At 35.2% G+C, this 23,430-nt stretch overlaps 1 protein-coding gene across 1 annotated transcript in view; it reads left to right on the top strand.

Moving 5' to 3' along the window:
• ZFYVE16 (zinc finger FYVE-type containing 16) overlaps positions 1 to 18,639 on the top strand; it is a 50,682-nt gene extending 32,043 nt beyond the window's left edge. The window contains exons 12-19 of the mRNA XM_080804699.1: positions 3,382 to 3,464; positions 4,212 to 4,316; positions 4,691 to 4,838; positions 6,543 to 6,623; positions 11,250 to 11,412; positions 12,220 to 12,325; positions 14,008 to 14,175; positions 16,943 to 18,639. Of these exons, the coding sequence (XP_080660825.1) occupies positions 3,382 to 3,464; positions 4,212 to 4,316; positions 4,691 to 4,838; positions 6,543 to 6,623; positions 11,250 to 11,412; positions 12,220 to 12,325; positions 14,008 to 14,175; positions 16,943 to 17,104 (1,016 nt within the window). The 3' untranslated portion in view covers positions 17,105 to 18,639. The remainder of the gene's footprint in view (positions 1 to 3,381; positions 3,465 to 4,211; positions 4,317 to 4,690; positions 4,839 to 6,542; positions 6,624 to 11,249; positions 11,413 to 12,219; positions 12,326 to 14,007; positions 14,176 to 16,942) is intronic.
• The last annotated feature ends 4,791 nt before the right edge of the window (positions 18,640 to 23,430 follow it).

Raw genomic sequence — 23,430 nt, 5'->3', positions numbered from 1 at the left:
CTTTATCCTTGACTTTTTTCAAGAAATTATTTATTTATTGCATATAAAGTATATCAAATGAAGTTTTAGGCATTTGATTCTAATTAAATAGGTATTTCCTTGGAGGAAAATTAAATGGAGGGGATTTATAAAATTTATAAATATTTCAAAATGGACAAATTCAGTGAAAGAGATATAAATCTCTTTGGCAAATTTAGTAAACTCTTTGATTTTGTGAGGGAAGTCTTTACCATTTAGGATTTTTTTTTTAAAGATGTGTTTATTTATTTTAGAGAAGAGAGGGGAGTGCATGGGAGCCAGGGGAGGGGCAAAGTGAGATACAGAATCTTAAGCATGCTTGACTCCCCACTGAGCATGGAGCCCAGCTCCAGTCTTGATTTCACAACCCTGACATCATGACCTGAGCTGAAACCAAGAGTTGGATGCTTAACTAACTAAGCCACCCAGGCAGCCCACCATTTAGGTTTTAAATATGTGATGCTGTTGTGTAAAAAGTATCAAAATGTAAATTTCATCACAGGTTTTTTACTGTGTAAGTGACAGAGCTTATGAAAGTTTATTTTGCATCAAGTGTTTCATCCATTCAGCCTGATATTTTGTCTCTGCTATAAATACTTGAATGCTATTTTTATGGAAAGTTAAGTCAATATATAATCTTAAGTCATCATATATTATATCAACATATAATTTATAAGTTTGCCCCATATTTTAGTCAGTATCACTTCTAGATACTACATCTGTTTTTCTCACACACAAAGAAGGAAAACCATGGAGCAACTTGTGGGATTTCTCAAAGGATCACAGGGATTGGAGCTGCAAAGCTATGATGCTGTTTAGTGATGATAAAGATAAAAATTTCCTGTTATACAGGTTTTTCCCACTGTCCGAAAGTAGAACATTCCTGTGAAACCTTTTGTAAGCCAAAATGGCATAAAGCAAAGAAACCATTACCATTTCTTTTTTGTTGTTGTTTAAAGACTTATTTATTTATTTGAGGAGGCAAGGGGCAGAGGGAGAGAGGGGCACAAGCTGGTTCTGCACTAAGCATGGAGTCAGATTCAGGACTCCATCCCACGACCCATGAGATCATGACCTGAGCTGAAACCAAGAGCCGAAAGCTCAACCAACAGCGTCACCCAGGCACCCCAGCCAGTACCATTTCATATTTCTTTCAGTTAGTGAAAACAGGTTCTAACATGGGTCTTTTGTAAAAGCAAGTGGTATAAAGCAAACTTTTGGATGGGAGGAAGCTTGTACCTAGAAATTAATGAGTCTTAGCTATTTTTTGAGTTCATTGTGTACTGCTGGATTTTAGATATACTGACATTTTGATGTTACTGGTGCCCATGCCTCTAGATATGAACTTGCAAATGTGATGTATGTATGTATATGTGTTTGTTAGAGATAATGGATATATGGAAGATTTAATGGCAAAAATTAGAGTCCCAAGATTAGAGACTGAAAATAGTGGTCTGAAATTAGTAATTTTCAAATGGGGATTATCTACACTTACATTAAGACATTTGGAATACCATTCACTGTTGGTTTAAATGATTTATGAGGTCCTTTATAACTCTGACAGAATATCTAAGTCATAACCTTTTGAAAATACTGTTTCAAATAAAATTACCTCAATCAAGTTGTAAAGGATGTTCCCTTATTCATAAAAGATAGAGTAAGAAGGCATCATTTATCTCAATCATATCTTATCATTTTAATGTCTTTTACCACTAATGCCCTATGTTTTTTTCCAGTCTGCAACCTCTGTCCTCTAAATAACATAGTTGTCCTTTTAAAAACTAAAAACTAGGGGCGCCTGGGTGGCTCAGTGGGTTAAAGCCTCTGCCTTCGGCTCAGGTCTGATCCCAGGGTCCTGGGATTGAGCCCCTCATTGGGCTCTCTGGTCAGCAGGAAGCCTGCTTCTCCCCGTCTCTCTCTCTGCCTGCCTCTCTCCCTACTTGTGATCTCTGTCTGTCAAATAAATAAATAAAATCTTTTAAAAATATAATAAATAAAATAAATAAATAAAAACTAAAAAGGGGCACCTGGGTGGCTCAGTCATTTAAGTGTCTGACTTCAGCTCCAGTCATGATCTCGGGGTCCTGGAATCGAGCCCATGTCAGGCTCGTTGTTTAGTAGGGAGTATGCCTGTCCCTCTGCTCCTCCCTACTGCTTGTGTTCTCTCTCTCTCTTAAATAAATAAATAATCTTCAAAAAACAAAAAAACACTTAAAAAAAATATGTTGGTAGTAACAAAGATGTGAGTCACTCTGACTTAATTTTTTTTTCTTTTTCTTTTTCTTTTTTTTTGGGGGGGGGGGACAGAGAGCATGATCACAAGTAGGCAGAGAGGCAGGCAGTGGGAGGGGGGAGCAGGCTCCCTGCTGAGCAGAGACCCTGATGTGGGGCTCAATCCCATGACCCTGAGACCTGAGCCAAAGGCAGAGGCTAAACCCACTGAGCTATCCAGGTGCCCCCTGACTTAAATTTTTAAAACAGATGTCAGGTGTTGTGTTTTCTTAAGAATTTTAAGGATATATATTCATATAAAAGATATGAGAGAGGTTTGTTTGCTTGGTGATCTAGGCTGAGAACTGAAGGTTAAAAAGGTTTCTGCTCTTTATCATTGTAGAAATTGTTTTACCTTCCTTTTCTTCCAGAAGCCCTGCTGCATTGCCAACCAAATAGCTTTTCCTTTTTGGTGAATAACACTTATAGTGCCCTAAAGAAAGAGAAAAGTAGTTAGGTGATAGACTTCATGTTCCTTCTATTTCTCTGCACTGACTTCGCTCTCTGTGCCCCTTTTATCAGGCTGACCCAGGAACTGTAAAAGTTTACTATTGTCTATAAATTTGCACAATTTAACATTAATTATACATGCTTTAAAAATCTTGAGTTCTTCATATTTCTCTTTAAATTATCAGAACTTTATAGGGTTCTATCCACTTACTATAATTTTCCTGTCATCATCCTTTTGTGGAAACAACATGTATAATGAAAAGATGAAATGCTTTGGAATCAGGCAAGCCTAAATTTTAAATCTTTTTCACTGATTATTTACTTAGTCACCATAAGCAAGTTTATTAATCTCTTATGTCTCTACTTTCCCATTAGTAAAGTAGGAGTAAACATATTTGCCTCACTGAGTTGTTTTGGGGCTTAGATAAGATGTTGTATATAAAGTTCCCAGTTCAGTGTAGCATCCAGTAGATGCACACTATAGGTTAATGTATCTCTCACTTTCCCCAGAGAACTGATTGGCTGGTATTTAGCCATAAAGTTTGAGAAATGAGAAGTAAAAGTAATAAATTCAAGACTTTTTTGGTTTTTTTGTGGGTTTTTTTTTTTTTACAGTAACTAGTTTTCCTTTCTTGTGTATAGCATATCCTGCTCCTCTAACGAGTATTAGAGGCCGCAAACCTCTTTTTGGAGAAATAGGACACACTATTATGAACTTACTTGTTGTGAGTAATCAAACTATTAAGTGTCTTTACATTACTATTTTAAAATTTTGTTTAGCATGTTCTACATATTTATATTTTCTGATTTTAATTTGGCATATTTGGTATAATGGAAGTTCATTTATAATATATCTTAATTTATTTAGCATAAATGGGCTCTTTTTAATGAATTGCTTTTTGGAACACATCTCCTAATATATGTGTACCTGACTGTAAATGTTTTTTTATTCATTCTGCTGCAGTGCTTTCAGTTGTAGGTAATGTGAGATCTACACAGTTGTTGAAGTGTTAGCAAAAGTGTTAGTACACTAAGTCCATCAGTTTGGGGATTTTGAGCAAATTGCAGCCCAGGTTTCCTCATTTGTAATAGGAAGAATTGGATTAGGTAAGCTCAGGTTCCCTTCCACCTCTTTTTTCTGTAATTGTTTTATCTATAACCATAGAAAAATATTTTAGTGGACTTACACATGTTTACTTTGAAGACTAGTTTGGAAGATCTGTAATTGGAAAGTTAGTTCACCCCCAAATACTACAGAATTCTTCCTGAGAATGATATTCTTTATTACTATTGTGGAGTAGTTAGAAGGATTAGTTGGTTTTTTCAGTTGGCAGTGCTTTCTAGATGGCATTTTGATAGTTATGTATCAGAAGTCTTAAACTTATGGACAATCTTATAAAAGGATTTAATGAATGGGTAAAATGTTTGTGGATAGTTTAAGGTTTATAGAAATGTCATTATTTTATATGTAGGACCTTCGAAATTACCAGTATACCTTGCATAATATAGATCAGCTATTGATTCATATGGAAATGGGAAAGAGCTGCATAAAAATACCTCGGAAAAAATACAATGATGTAAGTTTAATTTCTTCATGCAGATTTTGAAGATAATTATTGAACATTAGATTTCTTTAAAAGTGTGTTAATTTGTTTCGAATCAGGCTGTCTAATACATAATGGCAAAAAAATACTATTTTTGAAATTTTAGATTTATTTCCTAATAAGGGATTTGTTTTATCTTGTTCTTTAAAACTTTTTTCTTTACTGTTTTGTCTATTAATTAAGGTAATTTTATCGTAAAACATTTGTTTCCATCACATTCTCGGAGTTATCCAGACCAAAGCTTGATAATTATGAAGCTGGTCAGAAATGTGGCCCTTTGAATGACTATAATTAATAAAGATATAACATGTTACTAGTGTTTCTAAATGAGTGTTGTTTTTCTCTAGGTGATGAAGGTTATAAATTCTTCCAATGAGCATGTCATTAGCATTGGAGCTAGTTTTAGTACTGAAGCAGATTCTCACCTAGTCTGTATACAAAACGATGGCATTTATCAAACACAGGCCAACAGTGCCACAGGCCATCCTAGAAAAGGTAAGTAAGTGTTGGTTTCTAGTATTGATCTATAAAACTACCTCAATAAATGGAATTCCTTTTAAAGGGGCAATATATATATTTTACTTTTTGCTGATTGATGGTAATAATACAATATCATTTAAAATTTGAGCTACACAAACAGATTAAAAATTGCTTCTAGTTTGTGTTTTCTTCTTGGTCTACGTTAGGTTTTTTAAAGACTTGGAACACTGTATTTATTTTGATACCTTCAGGTCTAATTTACCTATATGGTGTGAATCTTATTTTCACTAATTTCTCTTTGGAATGAGGTATGTGTTACCTTTGTTTGCTCTCTGCTCCAACTCCTCTTAGGGGAGTAAAGCCTGGATAAGGATGAAGAATGGTTTATAAATCTGTAAGTAGCTGGGGATATAGAAATGGTAAAGATGGTTTAGTAGCATATATGAGTGACATTACTCTCAGTTCTGGCTGAATGGCCTCATTGACTTTCTGTGATTGTCAAATCCTTGCAGTAGGGGGCCTAACATACTGAAATTTAAGTAGAAGTGAGTATTTCAGAAAATTAATACAGTTTAAAATAACATATTTAAAACAGTCTGACATCCTGACTGGTAGTAAAATTAGCAGCCTCTGATTATAAAGGTAATGTATACTTACTTTGTAAGTTTGAGAAATAAGTTTTAAAAAGTAGTAAAAGAAAAAAAGTGCCAAGATACAGCCATTGTGGACATTTTAATATATTTCCTTCTTATATTAGTATATATCTATTAAATAGATGGTTTTATATTGGATATTCACACTTTTTTATTTTTTTACTTAATATATCATTACTACTTTTGTAATTAAAATGTAACAACTATTTAATATTTGTTTGTTGAATAGGTATATGTGTTACAAAATTTGAAAGGTATAGGTATCTACGGTATGAAATCTCCTTTCTTTACTTGACTCCAAGTTTACCCTCTCCTCTTCCCCATAGGCACCAAACGAATGTTACCAGTTTTTTGTATATCCTTTTAGAAACATTTTTGCTTGCATGTATATTTAAGCAAACACCCACACATCTTTTCTTCCACTTTTTAATTCTTACTTTAAAAAATTTTTTTAATTTTTAGCAAAAATTTTTTTTAATAAGTCATAACATGTGTTCCATTCTGCACCTTGCTTTTAACACCCCTTGGAGATGATTCTTTTAGTATAAAGAGAACTTCTGCATTTTCCATAACTTTTCACTTTATCTGTGTACATCATATAATTGTCTCATTAATGGACATAGGTGTTACCAATTCTTGGTTATTTATAAAAATGTACTATTAATAACCTTGTATAAATGTGCAATTCCTGGTTGTGGAATTGGTGTGTCAAAGGATATATATATTTATCATTTTAATAGGTAATTATTAAGTTGCCTTCCATAGAGATTCCTCTGATTTATGCTCTTACCAGTGGTGTATATTTGATTTCCCATATTTCCACTGACAGAGACACAAACATTTTAAGTAGTACAGTAGCTATCAGTTGTTATATACAAACATTCCATAACCTTTATGCCATATTTTATCTTAACTTGGTTTAGTTTGCTTTTTTTATTAGCTTTCTAATAAAAGTGGTATGGGCATTTATCAAGTACTTAAATGTGCCATGCTCCACATTATACATTTAACAAACATAGCATTAAAAAAAAGGCCAGTTAAAACATAAATGTATTTTTCTTATCAGTGACAGGTGCAAGTTTTGTGGTATTCAATGGAGCTCTAAAAACATCTTCAGGATTTCTTGCTAAGTCCAGCATAGTTGAAGGTATGAGTTTCATCTTTAGGATTGTTTTAATGTTAAGATGTTTTCCACTTCCTTTTAAAATGAATTTGATACTTATAAAAGAACATATGGGGGTGCCTGGGTGGCTCAATCAGTTAAGCGTCTGCCTTTGGCTCAAGTCATGATTCCAGGGTCCTGGGATCAAGCCCCACATCAGGCTCCCAGGGAGCCTGCTTCTCCCTCTCCCTCTGACTGCTGCTCTACTTGTGCTCTCTATTTCTCTGCCAAATAAATAAAATCTTTGAATAAAAAAAAAAAAAAGAACATATGTCAGTTACAAAACACAGTACCACAAACTTACATGAAATCATTACCCAGCTCAAGAAGTAGAACATGGTCAATATTTGGGTCTATGTTAAGCATAACAACTTTGCCATAACCTGTACTTCCTGCCTGTACAAAGCCTAGAAGTCAGCCTGAGGTAAGAGCTTAGGGCATTTCTTTAGCATGCAAACATCTTGAGTATGCATACAGTATTGTACATGTGTGTGGCCTTCTAAATTCCCAGAAATATGTTAAGAGCTTTTCAGAACCCTTATGGACCTCTCATTCACCAGCTTTTCCTTTTTTAAGTCTTTGGTTGGTCTTTTGTTTCCCTCTGCTATTATCTGCTGCCACAGGTAGCTGAGATGTTAATTATTGGCTTCTAATTGTTTTTCACAGATGCTCCCTGAGAAAAAACTTTTTGCACTGGGCAAAATACTCAACATTCAAAAAAAAAATGATAATTCTCTGATAATGAGGCTTTGAAGGAGCTCCAGCCTCCATTTGCCCTTTCCAATGGCTACCAGGCTGTTGGTTTTCACCATGATTCCAGGCTATTGGCTTCTAAGGCTTCCACTGAGCTATAGAGGAGTGAATGGGAATAGGAAGGTTAAAATGACAAAAAGAACAAAGCTTTCTGTTCTTATGAAGATCCAGCCATTTTTCTTAAATAAATACTCCCCAGACTGCTGCAAGCCTTTGTTTAATTTCCAGGGTTCTGAAAAAATTTCTTCTTTTTATTAGTTTCATTGTTCTTTAGGAGGAGAGTATTTTTGGAGATTGTTAAGTCTGCTTTTTAACTAATGTCGTCCTCCATACTATCTCAAACATAGCTTTATGGGAAGCCCTTCCATCTCTGATGCCACACTCATACTTTTTTCCTCTTTTCAGTAGTGCCTCTAAGCCTTTTGACTTTCCATATTAATTTTAGGATCAACTTGCAGGTTCTAAATGGTCCATTGGAATTTTTATTGGAATTGCATTAAATCACCAGGTTAATTTTGAGAAAAACTGGTATATTTTCCATTCTCAGTGTTCCTATCCATAAAAACAGGCTATCCTCAATTCAGAAGATATTCAATGTCTTTCAGTAAAATTTTATAGGGGTGCCTGGCTGACTCAGTCAGTAGAGCATGCCACTCTTGATATCAGGGTTGTGGGTTTGAGCCCCATGCTGGGTGTAGAGATTACTTTAAAATGAAACATTTTTAAAAATAAAAATTTACAGTTTTTGTATAGGTCTTACATATCTTTTATTTATTTGAGGGGGGTGGAGGAGGGGCAGGGTGAGGGGACAGGGAGGGGGAGAGGGAGAGAGAGAGACAGACAGACAGACAGACTGAAGAATCCCAAGCAGACTTGCAGCCAAGCATGGAGCCTGACTCTGGGGCCAGTCCTACAACCCTGAGCTGAAATCAAGAGTCAGTCACTTAACCAAGAGCCACCCACAAGCCCCACATATCTTTTGATTTATTTCTGTAACATAGATTTTATTACTGACGTAAATTTATCTTTCTAAATTAAAATTTTTTTCTGTTTTGATATATAGAAATTCATTTTTATTTCTGTATTTTTATTTTATAACCAGCTATACTTCTGTACTCTTATTTAAAATAATTAGCCAGGGCACCTGGGTGATGGCTCAGTCAGTTAAGTGTCTGCCTTCAGCTCAGGTCAGGATCTCAGGGTCTTGGGATTAAGCCCTTCGTCAGGCTCCCTAGTCAGTGGGGAGTCTGCTTTTCCCTCTTTCTCCTTCTGCCCCTCCCCCTTGTTTGTGTGCTTGCTCTCTCTCTCTCTGTCTGTCTCAAATAAAAATAAATCTTTTTTTAAATAACTATGTTATTATGTTGACATATTTTTGTTGATTTTTTTTAAAGATTTTATTTATTTATTTAGGGGAGAGAGAGAGAGTTTGCCCTGTGACCTCAATTCTCTGATCTAAGAGTTGTTCATTTTCAGTTTGTTCAGCATTTGTCTTTTGAGAATGGAAGGGACAACATCCAGGCTCTTTATATGTTGGAGCAGACACAAGAAGTCAGTAGCATTTTTTGTAATATAAGTTGGTTGGCTTTCATTTATCTGAAGCTGTCCTTATTTCATTCTTAGTTTTGAAGGATATTTTTGGTAGTTAACAGAATTCTTTGAAAGTTTTAATTTTCCTTGAAGATGTCATCTCGTCTTTTGGCCACCGTTGTGGCCAATGACTTCTAATGAAGTCAGTATAATTTTTTATATTTCTTTCCCTGTATTTAATGTGCCCTTTTCTCCAGTCTGTTTTCAAGATACCCTCTTTATCTTTGGTTTTCACCTGTTTTATTATGATATGCCCTAATGTGGTTTTCTTTGTATTTTTCCTGCTTGGTATTTATGGAGCTTCTGGATATGTGTGTCAATATTTTTCATCAAATTTGGGGAATTTCTTACATTATTAAAATTTTTAAAATCCCAGTCTTTTTCTCCTAGGAGATATCTATATGTTTATATTATGTATGTATGCATGTGTGTATCTATATTTATAGGTATACCTGTTTTATATCATTCCTTGGGTCCTTGATGCTGTTTATTTTTCTTTAATCATTTTTCTCTAGGTTCTTTATTCTTTAAGATTTTATTTATTTGTCAAAGAGAGAGAGAGAGAGAGAGCATAAGCTGGGGGAGGGGAAGGCAGGGGGAGAAGCTGGCTCCCACTGACTAAGGAGCCCAATGCAGGATTTGATCCCAGGAGCCTGGAATCAGGACCTGAGTCATAACCACATGAGCCACCCAGGTATCCCCCTCTAGGTTCCTTAGATTGGAACATTTTTATTGATCTTTCTTCATGTTCTCTGAGTCTTTTTCTTGCCGTGTTCAGTCTCCTGTTAAGCCTATCCATTGAGGTTTCAATTTCAGGTTACAAGTTTCAGTTCTACAATGTCCCTTTAGGTTTTTTAAGTTTCTGTTTCTCTGTTAAGATTTTGTAAATCTGGGGCACCTGGGTGGCTCAGTGGGTTAAAGCCGCTGCCTTCAGCTCAGGTCATGATCTCAGGGTCCTGGGATTGAGCCCCGCATCGGGCTCTCTGCTCAGCAGGGAGCCTGTTTCCTCCCTTCTCTCTCTCCCTGCCTCTCTGCCTACTTGTGATCTGTCAAATAAATAAATAAAATCTTAAAAAAAAAAAAAAAAGGTTTTGTAAATGTTTATTCATTTAGCCCATATTTGCTTTCCATTTTTTTTAACTGTTTTGCTTTAGTTCTTTGAATATATTTTAGAATAGATGTTTTAAAGTATGTGTGTATTTAATCCACTGTCTTGGCTATCTCATGGTTGGTTACAGTTGTATGGAGGCTCATATTTTCTTATAGTTCTCTCTGGTAATTTTTGATTATGTACTTGTCATTGTTAATAGGTTTTAAGACTTTAGATTCTCTTAGCTTTCTCTGAAAAAGGCTTATTTATGTTTAAGCAGGCATTTTCATAGCATTTCATGTTGAGCTTGTGTAGTCTCTATTTTTCACTTTGTTAACAGATGGATCTGTGGAACTCCTAAGGTGTTTACAGTCTGGCAGGACTCATTCTTTGAATCCATTTTGCCTACAGATTTTGTAAGGGCTTTATTTTGCTTTGCCACAGTGTAAGTTAATGAAGTGCTCATAAGGTCTCTCTACTGTGGTTGGTCCATACTGTCAATATCCCCCAGCATTGCTTGATTTCTAGTATCTCTTTTCTGTTCCCAAACTTAATAGCTGTTCTCTTTTAGGAGTCATCTAGTCCCACCCTATTAACGTGTCCCCAATTCTGTCCCAAGTTCTAGTCCAAGGACTCAAAGGGACCCTTACACACCGTCTTCTGGTGCCTTCCTCTTCAATGTCTTGACCCCAGATTCCAGATTCCAGGCTTCCCCAAACTTACCTCTGATTTCTCAGGCCAGTGTGGCCATTGTAGGTTAAATGGGTCACCAGGCAGAATTGTCTTAAAGGAAGGAGCCTGGGCAGTTGTAGGCTTACCTGTTGAGTTTTCCTCTAGGAATCACAGTATTGCACTTCCTCTTGTTCGGTACCTGAAAACAACTGCCTCATATATTTTGTCTAGTTTTATGGCTGGTTGTTATGAAAGGACTGTTTGGCATCAGTAATCTCATTATAGTTGGTAATGAAAAATCTCACCATTATTTAACTGTTTTTTAAAAAAAGAATCCTTAACTTTGAAATATTTTTCATATTTCCTAGTAGAAAACAATCATTAAGATTATTTAACAGATGATGTAAACCTTGTATCTTATGCAGAACATATTTTGATAGCAAATTTTATGGGTTAGACATATAAATTGGTATTTAATAAAAGGGATGTGAAACATACCTCATTATTAGATGGCTTGATGGTACAAATAACACCAGAGACTATGGATGGCTTGCGGCTTGCTCTACGAGAACAAAAAGACTTTAAAATTACATGTGGGAAAGTTGATGCTGTAGACCTAAGAGAATATGTGGATATCTGCTGGGTAGATTCTGAAGAAAGTGGAAATAAAGGGTAAGAATTTTCTGTTACTAAAATGTAATTGATTTGATGGAGGGGGAAGGATAAAAATGTCCTAACAAATTAAACATTTTATAAGCAAATATAGAATTATGCCATTAATTTAAATGCTTACACACTAATGAATATAGTCTGTTTTTTCAGACATGTACCTAACCAGCCTCCTGTGTATTTTCTTGGTCAGAATGCCATAAACTTCTAAAGGGTGGTCGGTTTGGGAGGGGACCGTGATAAAATGTGCATTGTGTAGCAATGTGACCTCGATGCCAGTGTACTTTTTCTGTTGTTTCGTATCTATTTTTGCGAAGTAAGTAAAGGATTCCCTTTGAATGTTTAGTCTGTTTTTTATTGCTTCACTGTAAATACAACAACTGAATTAAATAATACACACACTAGAGGCCTCATACAATATTACTGCCACTCCTTTTCAATTATTATTTTCTTTTTTTTGGAGATTGCTTAAAGGGTCTACAGCAAATAAGGAAAAAGAGGGCTAATGCTGAGGGATTCTAAGATAAAGTTTTTAAAATTCATGAGACCGCTTTTCTGTTAGGAAACTAAGGCATTTTAAACCTCAGGTCTGAATTGGGCATATGAAAGAGTATATATAAATTGCTACACAATCAGTAAGTCTTGGTAAATGAATGGACTATAGTTTTAATTGTTTTGTATGTAATTGAGTTATCCTAGTGTTATAAATATATAGTTCTCATATATTTTCTCCTTATTTGTTCAAATCTAATATTTCATAGAAAGCAATTTGGTATTAATACTACTACTGAATTACGTTTTATTCTATAGTGTTATTAGTTCAGTGGATGGAATATCATTACAAGGATTTCCAAGTGAAAAAATAAGACTGGAAGCAGATTTTGAAACTGATGAGAAAACTGTAAAGTGCACGGAGGTAACTGAGAAAGAAGATTCCTTCCCTTTACATATTGTATTTGGATATGGCTTTTTAAATTTTTTTTAACTTGGGAGATTTCTCATTGCAGCTTATTAATACTTTTTACATTACATCTTGAAACACATTTATTTTCACCCCAGACTGCCTTTTATATACCACATTTGGGTTTCTATAAGATTATTTCAGGCTATTGTATGCTGATACTCCCTGCCAGCTCACAGTTAAGTTTTGGCAGCATTGCCATCTTTGTACAGTATATGTTATTTGACCATATTATTTTCATTTTCCTCTTATTTTACAAAAAATATATATGTAAATTTAAAAAAACCTTATTTATTTACTTATTTATTTATTTTCAGTAGGCTCCATGCTGGGCCTACTTAATGCAGGGCTTGAACTCACAACCCCAAGATCAAAACCTGAGCTGAGATCAAGAGTCAGTTGCTTAGCTGACTGAATGACCTAGGCAACCCCCAAAATAAAATGTTTTATAGATAACAGTTCTATAGTCAGCATTCACATATGAAAATTATTTTTGATATTATAGACTCCCAATCCCTTAGTGTACTTCTGTACTCCTACTCACTCTGCCTCCTGGGTCAGGCAATCTGTTACTAATATTTTTTGTATTCTATGTGATTTTTATGCATTACAAGATAGATAGAAACTATAGAGGATATAGAAATTATAGAGCATCGGTGCACCTGTGTGGCTCTGTTGGTTGAGTATCAGCCTTTGGCTCAGGTCATGATCCTGGGGCCATAGGATCAAACCCTGGTCAAGCTCTCTGCTCAATGGGGAGTCTGCTTCTCTTTCTCCCTCTGCCTGCTGCTCTCTTTTTGTGCTTTCTCTCTCTGTCAAATGAATAAGTAAAATCTTTAACAAAAAAAAAAAAAAAAGGAAATTATAGACCATTATTTCTTTGTTTGATCTTAACTTTATTAAGATGTCCTTACAGGAAGGTGATGTTATAGGGTGGACTCATTAGTACACTTCTCTAAACTGAATTAATAGGGCTTTTGTTGCAGCAAGTTAATTTTAGGTAAAAATAGCTAAGTCATGCCATAGTCCATAATCTTTGGTTTTAGGCTTTTACTGCTTACAGATCAAGATATATATTTATACACACAGTGTTGTTGTTGTTGTTAATTTTAAAGATTTTATTTATTTGAGAGAGAGGGAGAGTGAGCACCAGCAGGGGGAGAGACAAAGGAAAAGGGAGAAGCAACCCCTACCCCCTACTCAGCAGGAAGCCCAACATGGGGCTGGATCCCAGGACCCTGAGATCATGACCTGAGCCAAAGGCAGATGCTTAACTGACTAAGCCACCCAGGTGTCCCCCACACATTGCTTTTAACTAATGAATTTTATGGCATTAACATTAGAATTTGGGGGCACCTGGGTGGCTCATTGGGTTAAGCCTCTGCCTTCAGCTCAGGTCATGATCTCAGGGTCCTGGGATTGAGCTCCGCATCAGGCTCTCTGCTCAGTGGAGAGCCTGCTTCCCCCCACCCCCTACCTGCCTCTCTACCTACTTGTGATCTCTTTGTCAAATAAATAAATAAAAGCTTTAAAAAATTGGAATTTTATTAATAAAGTTAAATTGAAAGTAGCAATTGTACTTTTAAAGCTGCTTTTAATCTTAATCATGACTTGTTTTCTAATTAAATACATTTCAGGTGTTCTACTTTCTTAAGGACCAGGAATTATCTGTTTCAACAACTCGTTATCAGTTTGCAAAAGAAATAGCCATGGCTTGTAGTGCTGCACTGTGCCCTCACTTGAAAACTCTAAAGAGAGACGGGATGAATAAAATTGGCCTCAGAGTTTCCATTGACACTGATATGGTGAGACATGTTTTTGTGAGGTATTTTTGAAATGAATGTATCATATATTAAAATAATCCAATGGAGTTATTTTTTATTTGGGATGAGTGAAGAGAACTAAAATTTGTTGAACATCAGTGTGTGCTACATACTTCCTCTACATTATCACCTTTACTCTCCACAACAGGGGTCAGCAGACTTTCTTGTAAAAGGCCAGACAGTGTATATTTTAGGCATTACGGGCTGTATGATGTCTTTTACAGCTATTCAGTCCTGCCATTATAGTGCACGAGTAGCCATAGACAGTATATAACTAATGAGCTCACCATGTTCCAATGAAACTTTGTTTATAAAAATAATTGGTGGGCCACATTGGCCCACAGGCCATAGTTTGCTGATCTCTGTACTGTAGCAGTCCTGCTTGATAAATAGGTTTTTTATTTTTTCATTCTGACTTTATTCTAAATTCACGATTTAAAATTACAAAAGTCCAAAAGTGTTAAAAAAGGAAAAACTTAGTCTTTTCCTTCCCATGTAAGGAAAAAGCAGTTCTTCCCTACCTTGGCTTTTTCTTCCTGTGAAATCTCTTTTACTACTCACACAAAATACTTCATTTCTGACACTTCTGGTCACCAAATATATAGAGGGTTTCCCTCTTCCAACAAGCAGTTCTTAGACATCAGCAGGATATCCAGGAATTCAACTCAATTTTGACATTCTCTACCCAGATATCCTCAGATGCCACAGGTTAAAGGTTCAGTCCTATAAGACTGTGCCTGCACATGGCTTTAGGTGCTGATCATAAGCCCTGGTTATTGGCCATGCTTCTGACCAACCAGCTGTAGATCAGAAGTTCTAACAACTCCCTCCTTGGGTTTAATTACTTTGCTAGTGCTGCTCACAGAACACAGGGAAACACTTATGTTAACCACTTTATTAAAGGATATACAGATGAAGACATATACATAGGGTGAGGTTTGGGAGGTTCTCATCTGCCCCAGTAGAATTGGGGTGTGTCACCCTCCTATGGATGTATTAGCTGCCCTGAAACTCTCTAAACCCCCCTCTATCGGTATTTTATGGAGACTTCCTCATGTAGGAATGATTTAACCCCATTTTGTAATCCCTCTTCCCTCTCTGGAAGATGAGGGGTAGGACTGAAAAATCTAAAGCTTCTAATTATGGCTTGGTCTTTCTGGTAACCAGTCCCCATCCAGGAGCCCACCCAGAGTCACCTCATTAGAACAAAAGATACTCCTAGTGCTCTTATCACTTAGGAATGTACAAGGGTTTTAGGAGCCCTATGCAAATATTAGAACAAGAGATATTTAGAGTGTTCTTATCACTTAAGAAATTACAAGGGTTTCAAGAGCTGGGTACCAGAATCCAGAGGTAGAGAACAATATATTATTTTCTGTTATCTCACAAGTGTGTATATAATAGGACCATCTTATCCAGCATTTCCAGAGAGCAATACTCATGTTGTCATCTCTGTAATGGGTAGCCCCTTGAGATACTGACCCCAGGCTACAATGTACATGGTTCCCAGTAGAGTTATAAAAGGTAATAGCCCTGGAAAGATCTCCTTCCCACTTTTAACTCCCAACTCTGAAATCTGTCTCCATATTCTTCCTCATCCTCCCTTCCTGGTCAGGCAATCAAATGTTACCCATTTCTCTGTAGTCTCTGATTTTTTTGCATATACAGCCAAATAAATATGTAAGTCCTTTTTATTTCCCCCTTTACTCTTACTTTTTTTGACCTTGCTTCTTTAAGATGTTATATTTTAGAGATACTTCATATTATTATGTATTTTTTAAATAGTAGTTGTTGATTATATAAATGTACCATAATTTATTTAACTAGTTTTTATATAAATTTAGTATGCACTGATTGACATTTAGGTTATCCACAGTATTTTGCTTCTGCATAAGTATGAGTATAACAAACATTCTAAGAAGTAGAATTGCCAGGTCTAAGAATGTACTCAATAGATATTACCATATTGTCTCAAATACCACAATTTGTATGAGAGAGTTCTTTTTCCTACATCTTTACCAAAGCAATATGTAATCAAACTTTGGAACTTCATGAATTTTATAGGTGAAAAATGGTACTCTAGTAGTACTTTAATGTTCTTTTGTTTCCAACATCCAATATAATCTATTTCAAAGCAAGTTTTTCATTAGAATGGTTAATCTAAACATGAATGAGGTCATATACTGAGGATCTGCTTTTCTTTAATTAGGTTGTGTTAAACTCCTAGTTCTTTTGTGAAGAACTTACATTTTGATCTCACTGTTAAAAGTTCCTTTTTCAGGGAGGTAATAACTTGTTATTTCAGCAGCCCGTTAATTTTTTTAGTCAAATGCATTAAAATGTAATTTTCACCAGCAACATTAAATTCAAATATTAAATATTTTTGCAACAACAAATTCAAAACAGTTTAAGTAGATTTTTTAATACTATAGGTTTTTATTAAGTCTTGTTGGTAATTATTTAAAACCTTGGTTCTCTAGTGTGTTTACGTGTGCATTGAGAAGAAACCTAAAGTATGAAGTAGTGGCATTTAAACAATTTTTATGATATGTGTGGGAGAAAGAATGACAATTTATGTAAAAGATAAAATACAGGAGAATGTGGAACATTTTATGAGTAAAATATCAAGTATTTTCTTAACATGCTTAAAATGAATTATGTATTTTAAAATAATTCATACTCATCTGCTGAGCTAAACAAGATTGCTTACTTTCTGGGGTTGACTTACCAAGATTCTTTTCTTCCCCAGGTTGAATTTCAGGCAGGATCTGAAGGCCAACTTCTTCCTCAACATTATTTAAATGATCTTGATAGTGCTCTAATCCCTGTGATCCATGGTGGGACCTCCAACTCTACTAGTTTACCACTAGAAATAGAATTAGTATTTTTCATTATAGAAAATCTTTTTTAGTGAAAGATATGAGTCATATATTGCATACTAATTTGTTAAAACTAAATTCACTAAAGCTGAAATGCCACAAACACTAAATGTTTGCTATTTGAAACATGTAAGTTTTGCTTTTTAGGCAGGAAATGATCTTTTTTAAATCATTAGCACAATATTTAAATCTCTAAAAATTTAAGAGACCCACAGTTTTTGAAGCTTTGACTTAATACAAGTACTAAGATAAGGATTTCTTCTATCTTTAATAAATTTGTAGCATTTACTGTGTTATTTAAATGCAAAGCCAAAGTATCTGCATTTATGTATACCTCGTTATGCCAAGAATGACTTAAATGAAGACTCTTTTCAGGTGTAACTTTATGAGGGAAATAGCTGTTACATATGCCAGTACAGTTGCTGGTTTCTAAAGTCTGTTAAAAATGAATTTCAGGACACAGTTTTCAGATCTTAGTCTTATATGATGATTCTTTGAGTAAGGCAGATAACTTATTTGTATAATTGGAGTGGAGACCTACCTCCATGATTAGATAAACTCTGATTATTTGGATTAAAAATCAGAATTTTGCCTTTTTTCTTCTCAAATTATTATATATATATATGTTTTTTTCTTGATTAAATGGGTATTCTTAAAATAATTGTGGGTGCTTCAGAATTTTGTGCTTCTATATTTAAGTACATTGTTTTTATAGCAAGAACATGTGATTCAGTATGTGTTTTATAAGTCTAATAATTTATAAATAGGTAATATTTTTGTATTGCAGTGCATTATTTTCCTCTTTTCCTTCAAAATATACCCCACATTATTTACCACTTCTAAGAGGGATTGACAATAGGCCATATGACCCTTTAAGTAGTCATTATGTAGCAATAAATGAAGCCTAAAAGAGGCTTTTTTAACTTCTCCTTTAAATCGTAGAACTTTGTTGGCAAGTCTGCATATTTTCATCGACACCAATGTATTCAATACACATTTTAATGAACTAATTACTTTTGCATATTTTAAATTCTTTATATGGTAGTTATTTTTATAACAGGATATTAACATAAGTTACATTCTATGTATTTGAAACTTACAGAACCTTCCTCTTCAAACAGCAAAATTTTAAGAAGTATGTTGTGTCAAAAAAAAGTGTAGGGGATGTTTTAGTTCTGTCATTTACATTATATAAATAAAATACAATCATTATTTTGATGCTTTTTTAATTCTTATATGGTATATGTTTTTGTATCAAAAACACTCATTGTATATCTCAAGAAAAAGAAACTACATTAAATAACCCTGATGTAAGAAAAATACTTATGAAGCATCTCAACTTGAAGACCAAGTCAGGGTTATAACTCAGGATCTGAGGTCTCAGGCTAGGAGAGACTGAGAATTTTACTTCACTGGTCACATGGTCGTACTGAATCACATCTGTCGTACTAACCAAAAATATCCTGTGAAGGAGATTATCAGTCTTCTGGAAGTAGCTACTTAATAAGCAATGTAAAATGTTGTGGCTATTAAATAAAATGGCAACACAAAGTAACCTGTGAAATGTATTGAAATGGTTTAAGATTATTTTTATCAGTTTATGTTTTCTTTATATAGTGTGTGTTTATTTTGCAGTATAAGTAGTTGCACAACCTATGAATACTGAAATTATTTTATTTGTTTATTTTTTATTTTAGTAATCTCTACACCCAACATGGGGCTCAAACTCACGACCCCAAGATCAAGAGTCACATGCTCTTCTGACTAAGCCAGCCAGGCACCCCTGAAATTACTTTAAAATAACCAAATGGTGGAGAGTTCTTCCCATGATAGGATAGCTTTAGATTTGTTTCCAAAAAGTCTCTACATTTAATGAAAATTGGAATAATGTGTCTTTGGAGAAACATTTTAAAGTATTCTTTGTAGATGTAGGTTTCTGAATGCAGTTGTTACTTACTTGGTCATGTTCTTCACATTGGTACTTTTAAATTTTTTTAAATGTAAAGAAATAGAATGGTTCTTTGTATTCAGTCTGCAGTGATCTGTTTTTTGATCTGCGGCTTTTTAATACTGGTCTCTTTCTCTGAACTCTGAAATATAAAGTAAAATCTAGCCCACTTGTTCTGTGCAACCACCCATCACACTTTGTCTATATACTTGCTATGTGCAGAGCATTTTGTTAGGCTTCACTGGTTGAAAGATGAGTAAAATAGTTCTTTCCCTATTGGAGCTGAATATATGAGACAGGTAATTAATGAAGTAAAAGTTACTGCTATAATAGAAATATGAATCTTGACTATGTGGTTGGAAAACAACCCAGGAGGCAGCCCTCTCAGGTCCCCTCCCTCTTCAGGAGCTTTATACTATCACTCAATAAACTTTGCTTTCGCTGCCCACCAAAAACAAAACAAAACAAAACAAAAAAGGAAAACAACTCAGAAGGCTGGTCATACCAATAAGAAGACGGCTACCTGAGAACTTGTTGGATAGTGGGCATGGAACTTGGCTAGGTAAGAGATAAAAATCTGAAAAGTAGGTAATATGTAAAAAGACTGAACTTATCTTTTAAGGCGATTTGCTTTAAAGAGTCTTCTATGTTGTATGAATATCTTACCCTATGATTTAATCATAAAAGCAAAAGCTTGTCTATGGTGTCTAAACTGCCTAATTTTATAACAGCCTAGATTCTGATACTGTTTTATAAGTAAAGAACAGACTTTTCTTTTTTTAGGCACAAGCATAGCTTTGATAACCTAACTCACATTTTAATCGAAGATATCCTGAAATAAACCAGAAACCTATAAACCCATCTTAGGTTTTAATTTTTTCTTTGTGATTAAATAAATGTCTTATATCGGTTCAATCATTGTGTGTGTGTGTGCGTGTGTGTTTCAGAAATCAGAAAAATAAAAAGAAACTTATCAATACAAGTTTTACCTTCTACCTTGTATGTATCTACCTTGTTCTTCCTACCCTCCAGTCTCAACCAAGTAATCCTTTTTATTAGTTTCTTACATATCTTCCCCTGGTTTAGGTGTAGTAGCAGCAATACAAATAGATATATGTATTTTTTTTCTCTTCTCATTTATACAAAGTGTAGCATGGTGTTTACACTGAAGAACACATTGATTCCCTCAGTTACTTTGAGTTATGAGGTTCATACTTAGAATCTTAAAGGTTTCATTCCTTCTCAAACCACTTTTGATTGATAAAAGCATATTACTGGAATTGTGACTATATGTTTCAGTAGGAGGACTGTTTTTCTCATAACAGAATTTTTTATTACTAAGACACTTGCAAGTTTATTTTTTAGTTAGCTATATTTAAAACCTTTTTTTTCCTACCAGACACTAAGGCTTGCCATCTAAATTTATCCTTTACCATTTAACTGAGATTTTTTCACATCAGATTTTTAGTTTTAAATCTTTATATTCTTTCTTTTGGATTTAGTTTGGACAAATTTAATATATAACACCGTTTGGGAAATATTTTGCACATCTGCACTGATAAAATTACAACCATATTTTCATGCTTTCTACAAATGAAGAAGTGGGTTTAACGCAAGTGCTTTGTTAGGAACCTCTGAATATAATAAAGTTTTTCTTTTTTTTTTTTTATTTTCTTTTGGTAAAATACAGTGCTTCCTAACCTCCAAGATAAGTCCCTAGTGATCCCTACCTCCTGGTGTTCATACTGTGTAGTCCCTTCCCACATAACATTATTGGTCTTTGTGACCAAAAAAATACGGCAGAGGGCTTGGGATGTCATTATGTTGTAAACACCTATCACTTCCATCTTTGGTGCATTTCTCCCCATGTTCTGTCTTTTGTCCCTCTCTTCCTATCCTTTCCTCTTCCCTCTGTCCCTCACTCCCTATTAGATCACTCACTCTTGGGGAAGCCAGCTGCCAGGCTGTTGGGGAGGCCCACCGGCAAGGAACTGAAGCCAATGGCCACAGGAGTGGAAATGGATCCTTCAACCCCAGTAGTAGCTGCCTTCCAAATTTTGCAACCTCATGAGAACCACCAAACTAAGCCATTCTCAGATTCCTGAATCTCAGAAACTGTGAGATAATAAATGTTGTTTTAAGCTGCTAAGTTTTCTAGTGATTTATGTGCAGCAAGTAATATTAGATAATTAATAAAAGATACGTATATTTTTTGAGCAGCTATACATATAAATTGCTAAAAGTAATTACTTGCTGACAAAATTAAGCATTTTTCCTATCAACATTTATGGATTATATGCCACAAGTAGCATGTGCTAAGTGCAGAGAATACCAAAGAAAAGAGTAGGGTTTGCCCAAGTAGGAACAAGGATGCAATTGTGGGAAACATTGTTTCTGGGAATTGTATGCTAGGATACTTAGATCCATACTCCTGCTGAAAACCAAAGGTGATTAAAATATAAAAATCATCTGAAAAAATCAAGATACTAAGACAGTAAGGAATGTTCAGTCCAAAAGGAAAGAGAAGGGAAGTGGGCATAGGATCCTATTGAGACAACCTTATGGGGTGAGGGAAGGGACCAAAATTTAAGGCCCACACAATGTTGTAAATCTAATTAGTATCATGAACCTAATCGGTGCTTCCCCGTGGCCACCCCCACCTCGCCAAAGCGTTTTTAGCCTTTGGATGAGGATGAACCAGAAGTATAAAGTATTACAAAACTAGTCAAATTTAGAATTGCCTCATCACCCAAAGAATCATAAGCATTTAAACTTGCTTTAGGATGGTTCCGCACTGGTGATTCCTCTAGGTGCCAGGAGGAAAAAAACAAAACAAAACATAGATCCTCCCTTAGAAAAGTAACTTCAATGCAGGCCACAAATTACTTTTCAAATATAACATTTACCAACACCGTTAAAATAGAAACAGTCACATAAGGAAATTACTCCAGAGCCAAAAGTTAGTAGATTAGTAGAAATAATAAAAAAACTCCTTTAAACAAGTATTAGATTTTCACTTTCTGTGTTTTAAGAAATAGTCAAGTATGAGGTACCTGTAGGGAATGGGAAACCATACAAAGTGATGGAGCTAATTAGGGAAAGATGTGAATATACATGGTGCTAGAATATGTAAAAACTGGACTGTTAAGCTCTAATTAAATAGATTTAAGTGGCAGAATATAATACAGCCAGTGAGTAGAATTTATAAACAGGGATACAAATAAGGAGAAATTATCCAGAGTACAGCCAGAAAGACAAAAAGATGGAAGGATGGAGAAAAACAGACATACAGAGCAGATAGTGAGAAACCCTAACATATGCTTAATTAGCTGCAGGAGAGAGGAGAAAGGATACAACAAATATTTTTAAATACAAACTTTTCAAAGTCAATGAAAGACCTTAACTCCACAGACTTAAGAAGTTAGATCCCAAGCAGAAGAAATAAGGAATTACAGGGGCGGCTGGGTTGCTCAGTGGGTTAAAGCCTCTGCCTTTGGCTCAGGTCATGATCTCAGGGTCCTGGGATAGAGCCCTCCATCGGGCTCTCTGCTCAGCAGGGAGCCTGCTTCCCCGCCTCTCTCTGCCTGCTGCTCTGCCTACTTGTGATCTCTCTCTCTGTCCAAAAAAAAAAAAAAAAAAAAAAATCTTAAAAAAAAAAAAAAAAGAATTATAGATACCTAACAGGAAAATGAACTGCCAGCTAGCACAGAGCTCAAAGAACAGTTTGCTCTCTCTAGTCAAAGAAACAGGAAAGGGGTTGGGGGCTGTGAGACAGACTCTGGAATTTATTTGACTTACTCCAGGGGAGCTGCAGAAAGGCAGCACCCCCCTCCTCATGATGTGCAAACCCTGTGAAGAAGAACCTTGCTGTACACCAAGCTAAAGATAGCAAAACAGCATCACTCCTCCCTACCTACAGATGCAGTGGGGGCACACAGTCAGACACTGCAGGGTGGAATACTGGGAATGGTGAAGGGAGGCTTAAAGCCCTGACTTTCTAACAGAAGACCTAGGAGGAAGATCTTGGAACCAGAGTGTGTGGGGGAAGATCATAGGAAGGAACTAAAGAAAGTGAACTCCAAATTTGTGTATAAAAATCCTGGGACCACCCCCAACCTCTGCATGTATGAAACTGACCAGAAGCAGCTGAGCAAGTGTTTTAAACACTGAGCTACACTGTAGCTCACTACAGGCATAACTCAGAGATTCTGTGTATTCTACTGTAGAGTATAAAGTGAGTATTGCAATAAAGCAAGTCAACTTTGAATTTTTTGGCTTCCCCGGTGGATATAAAAATGTTATGTTTATGCTATATTATAGTCCAGTAAGTGTATGATTATGTCTAAAAAACAAAGTACATGCCTTAATTTTAAAATATTTTATTAGTGAAAAATGTTAACCATCATCTGA

Source organism: Martes martes, assembly GCF_963455335.1.
Source record: "Martes martes genome assembly, chromosome: 5".
NCBI classification, from domain to species: Eukaryota; Metazoa; Chordata; class Mammalia; order Carnivora; family Mustelidae; genus Martes; species Martes martes.
This window is presented reverse-complemented; position numbering and strand designations above follow the sequence as displayed.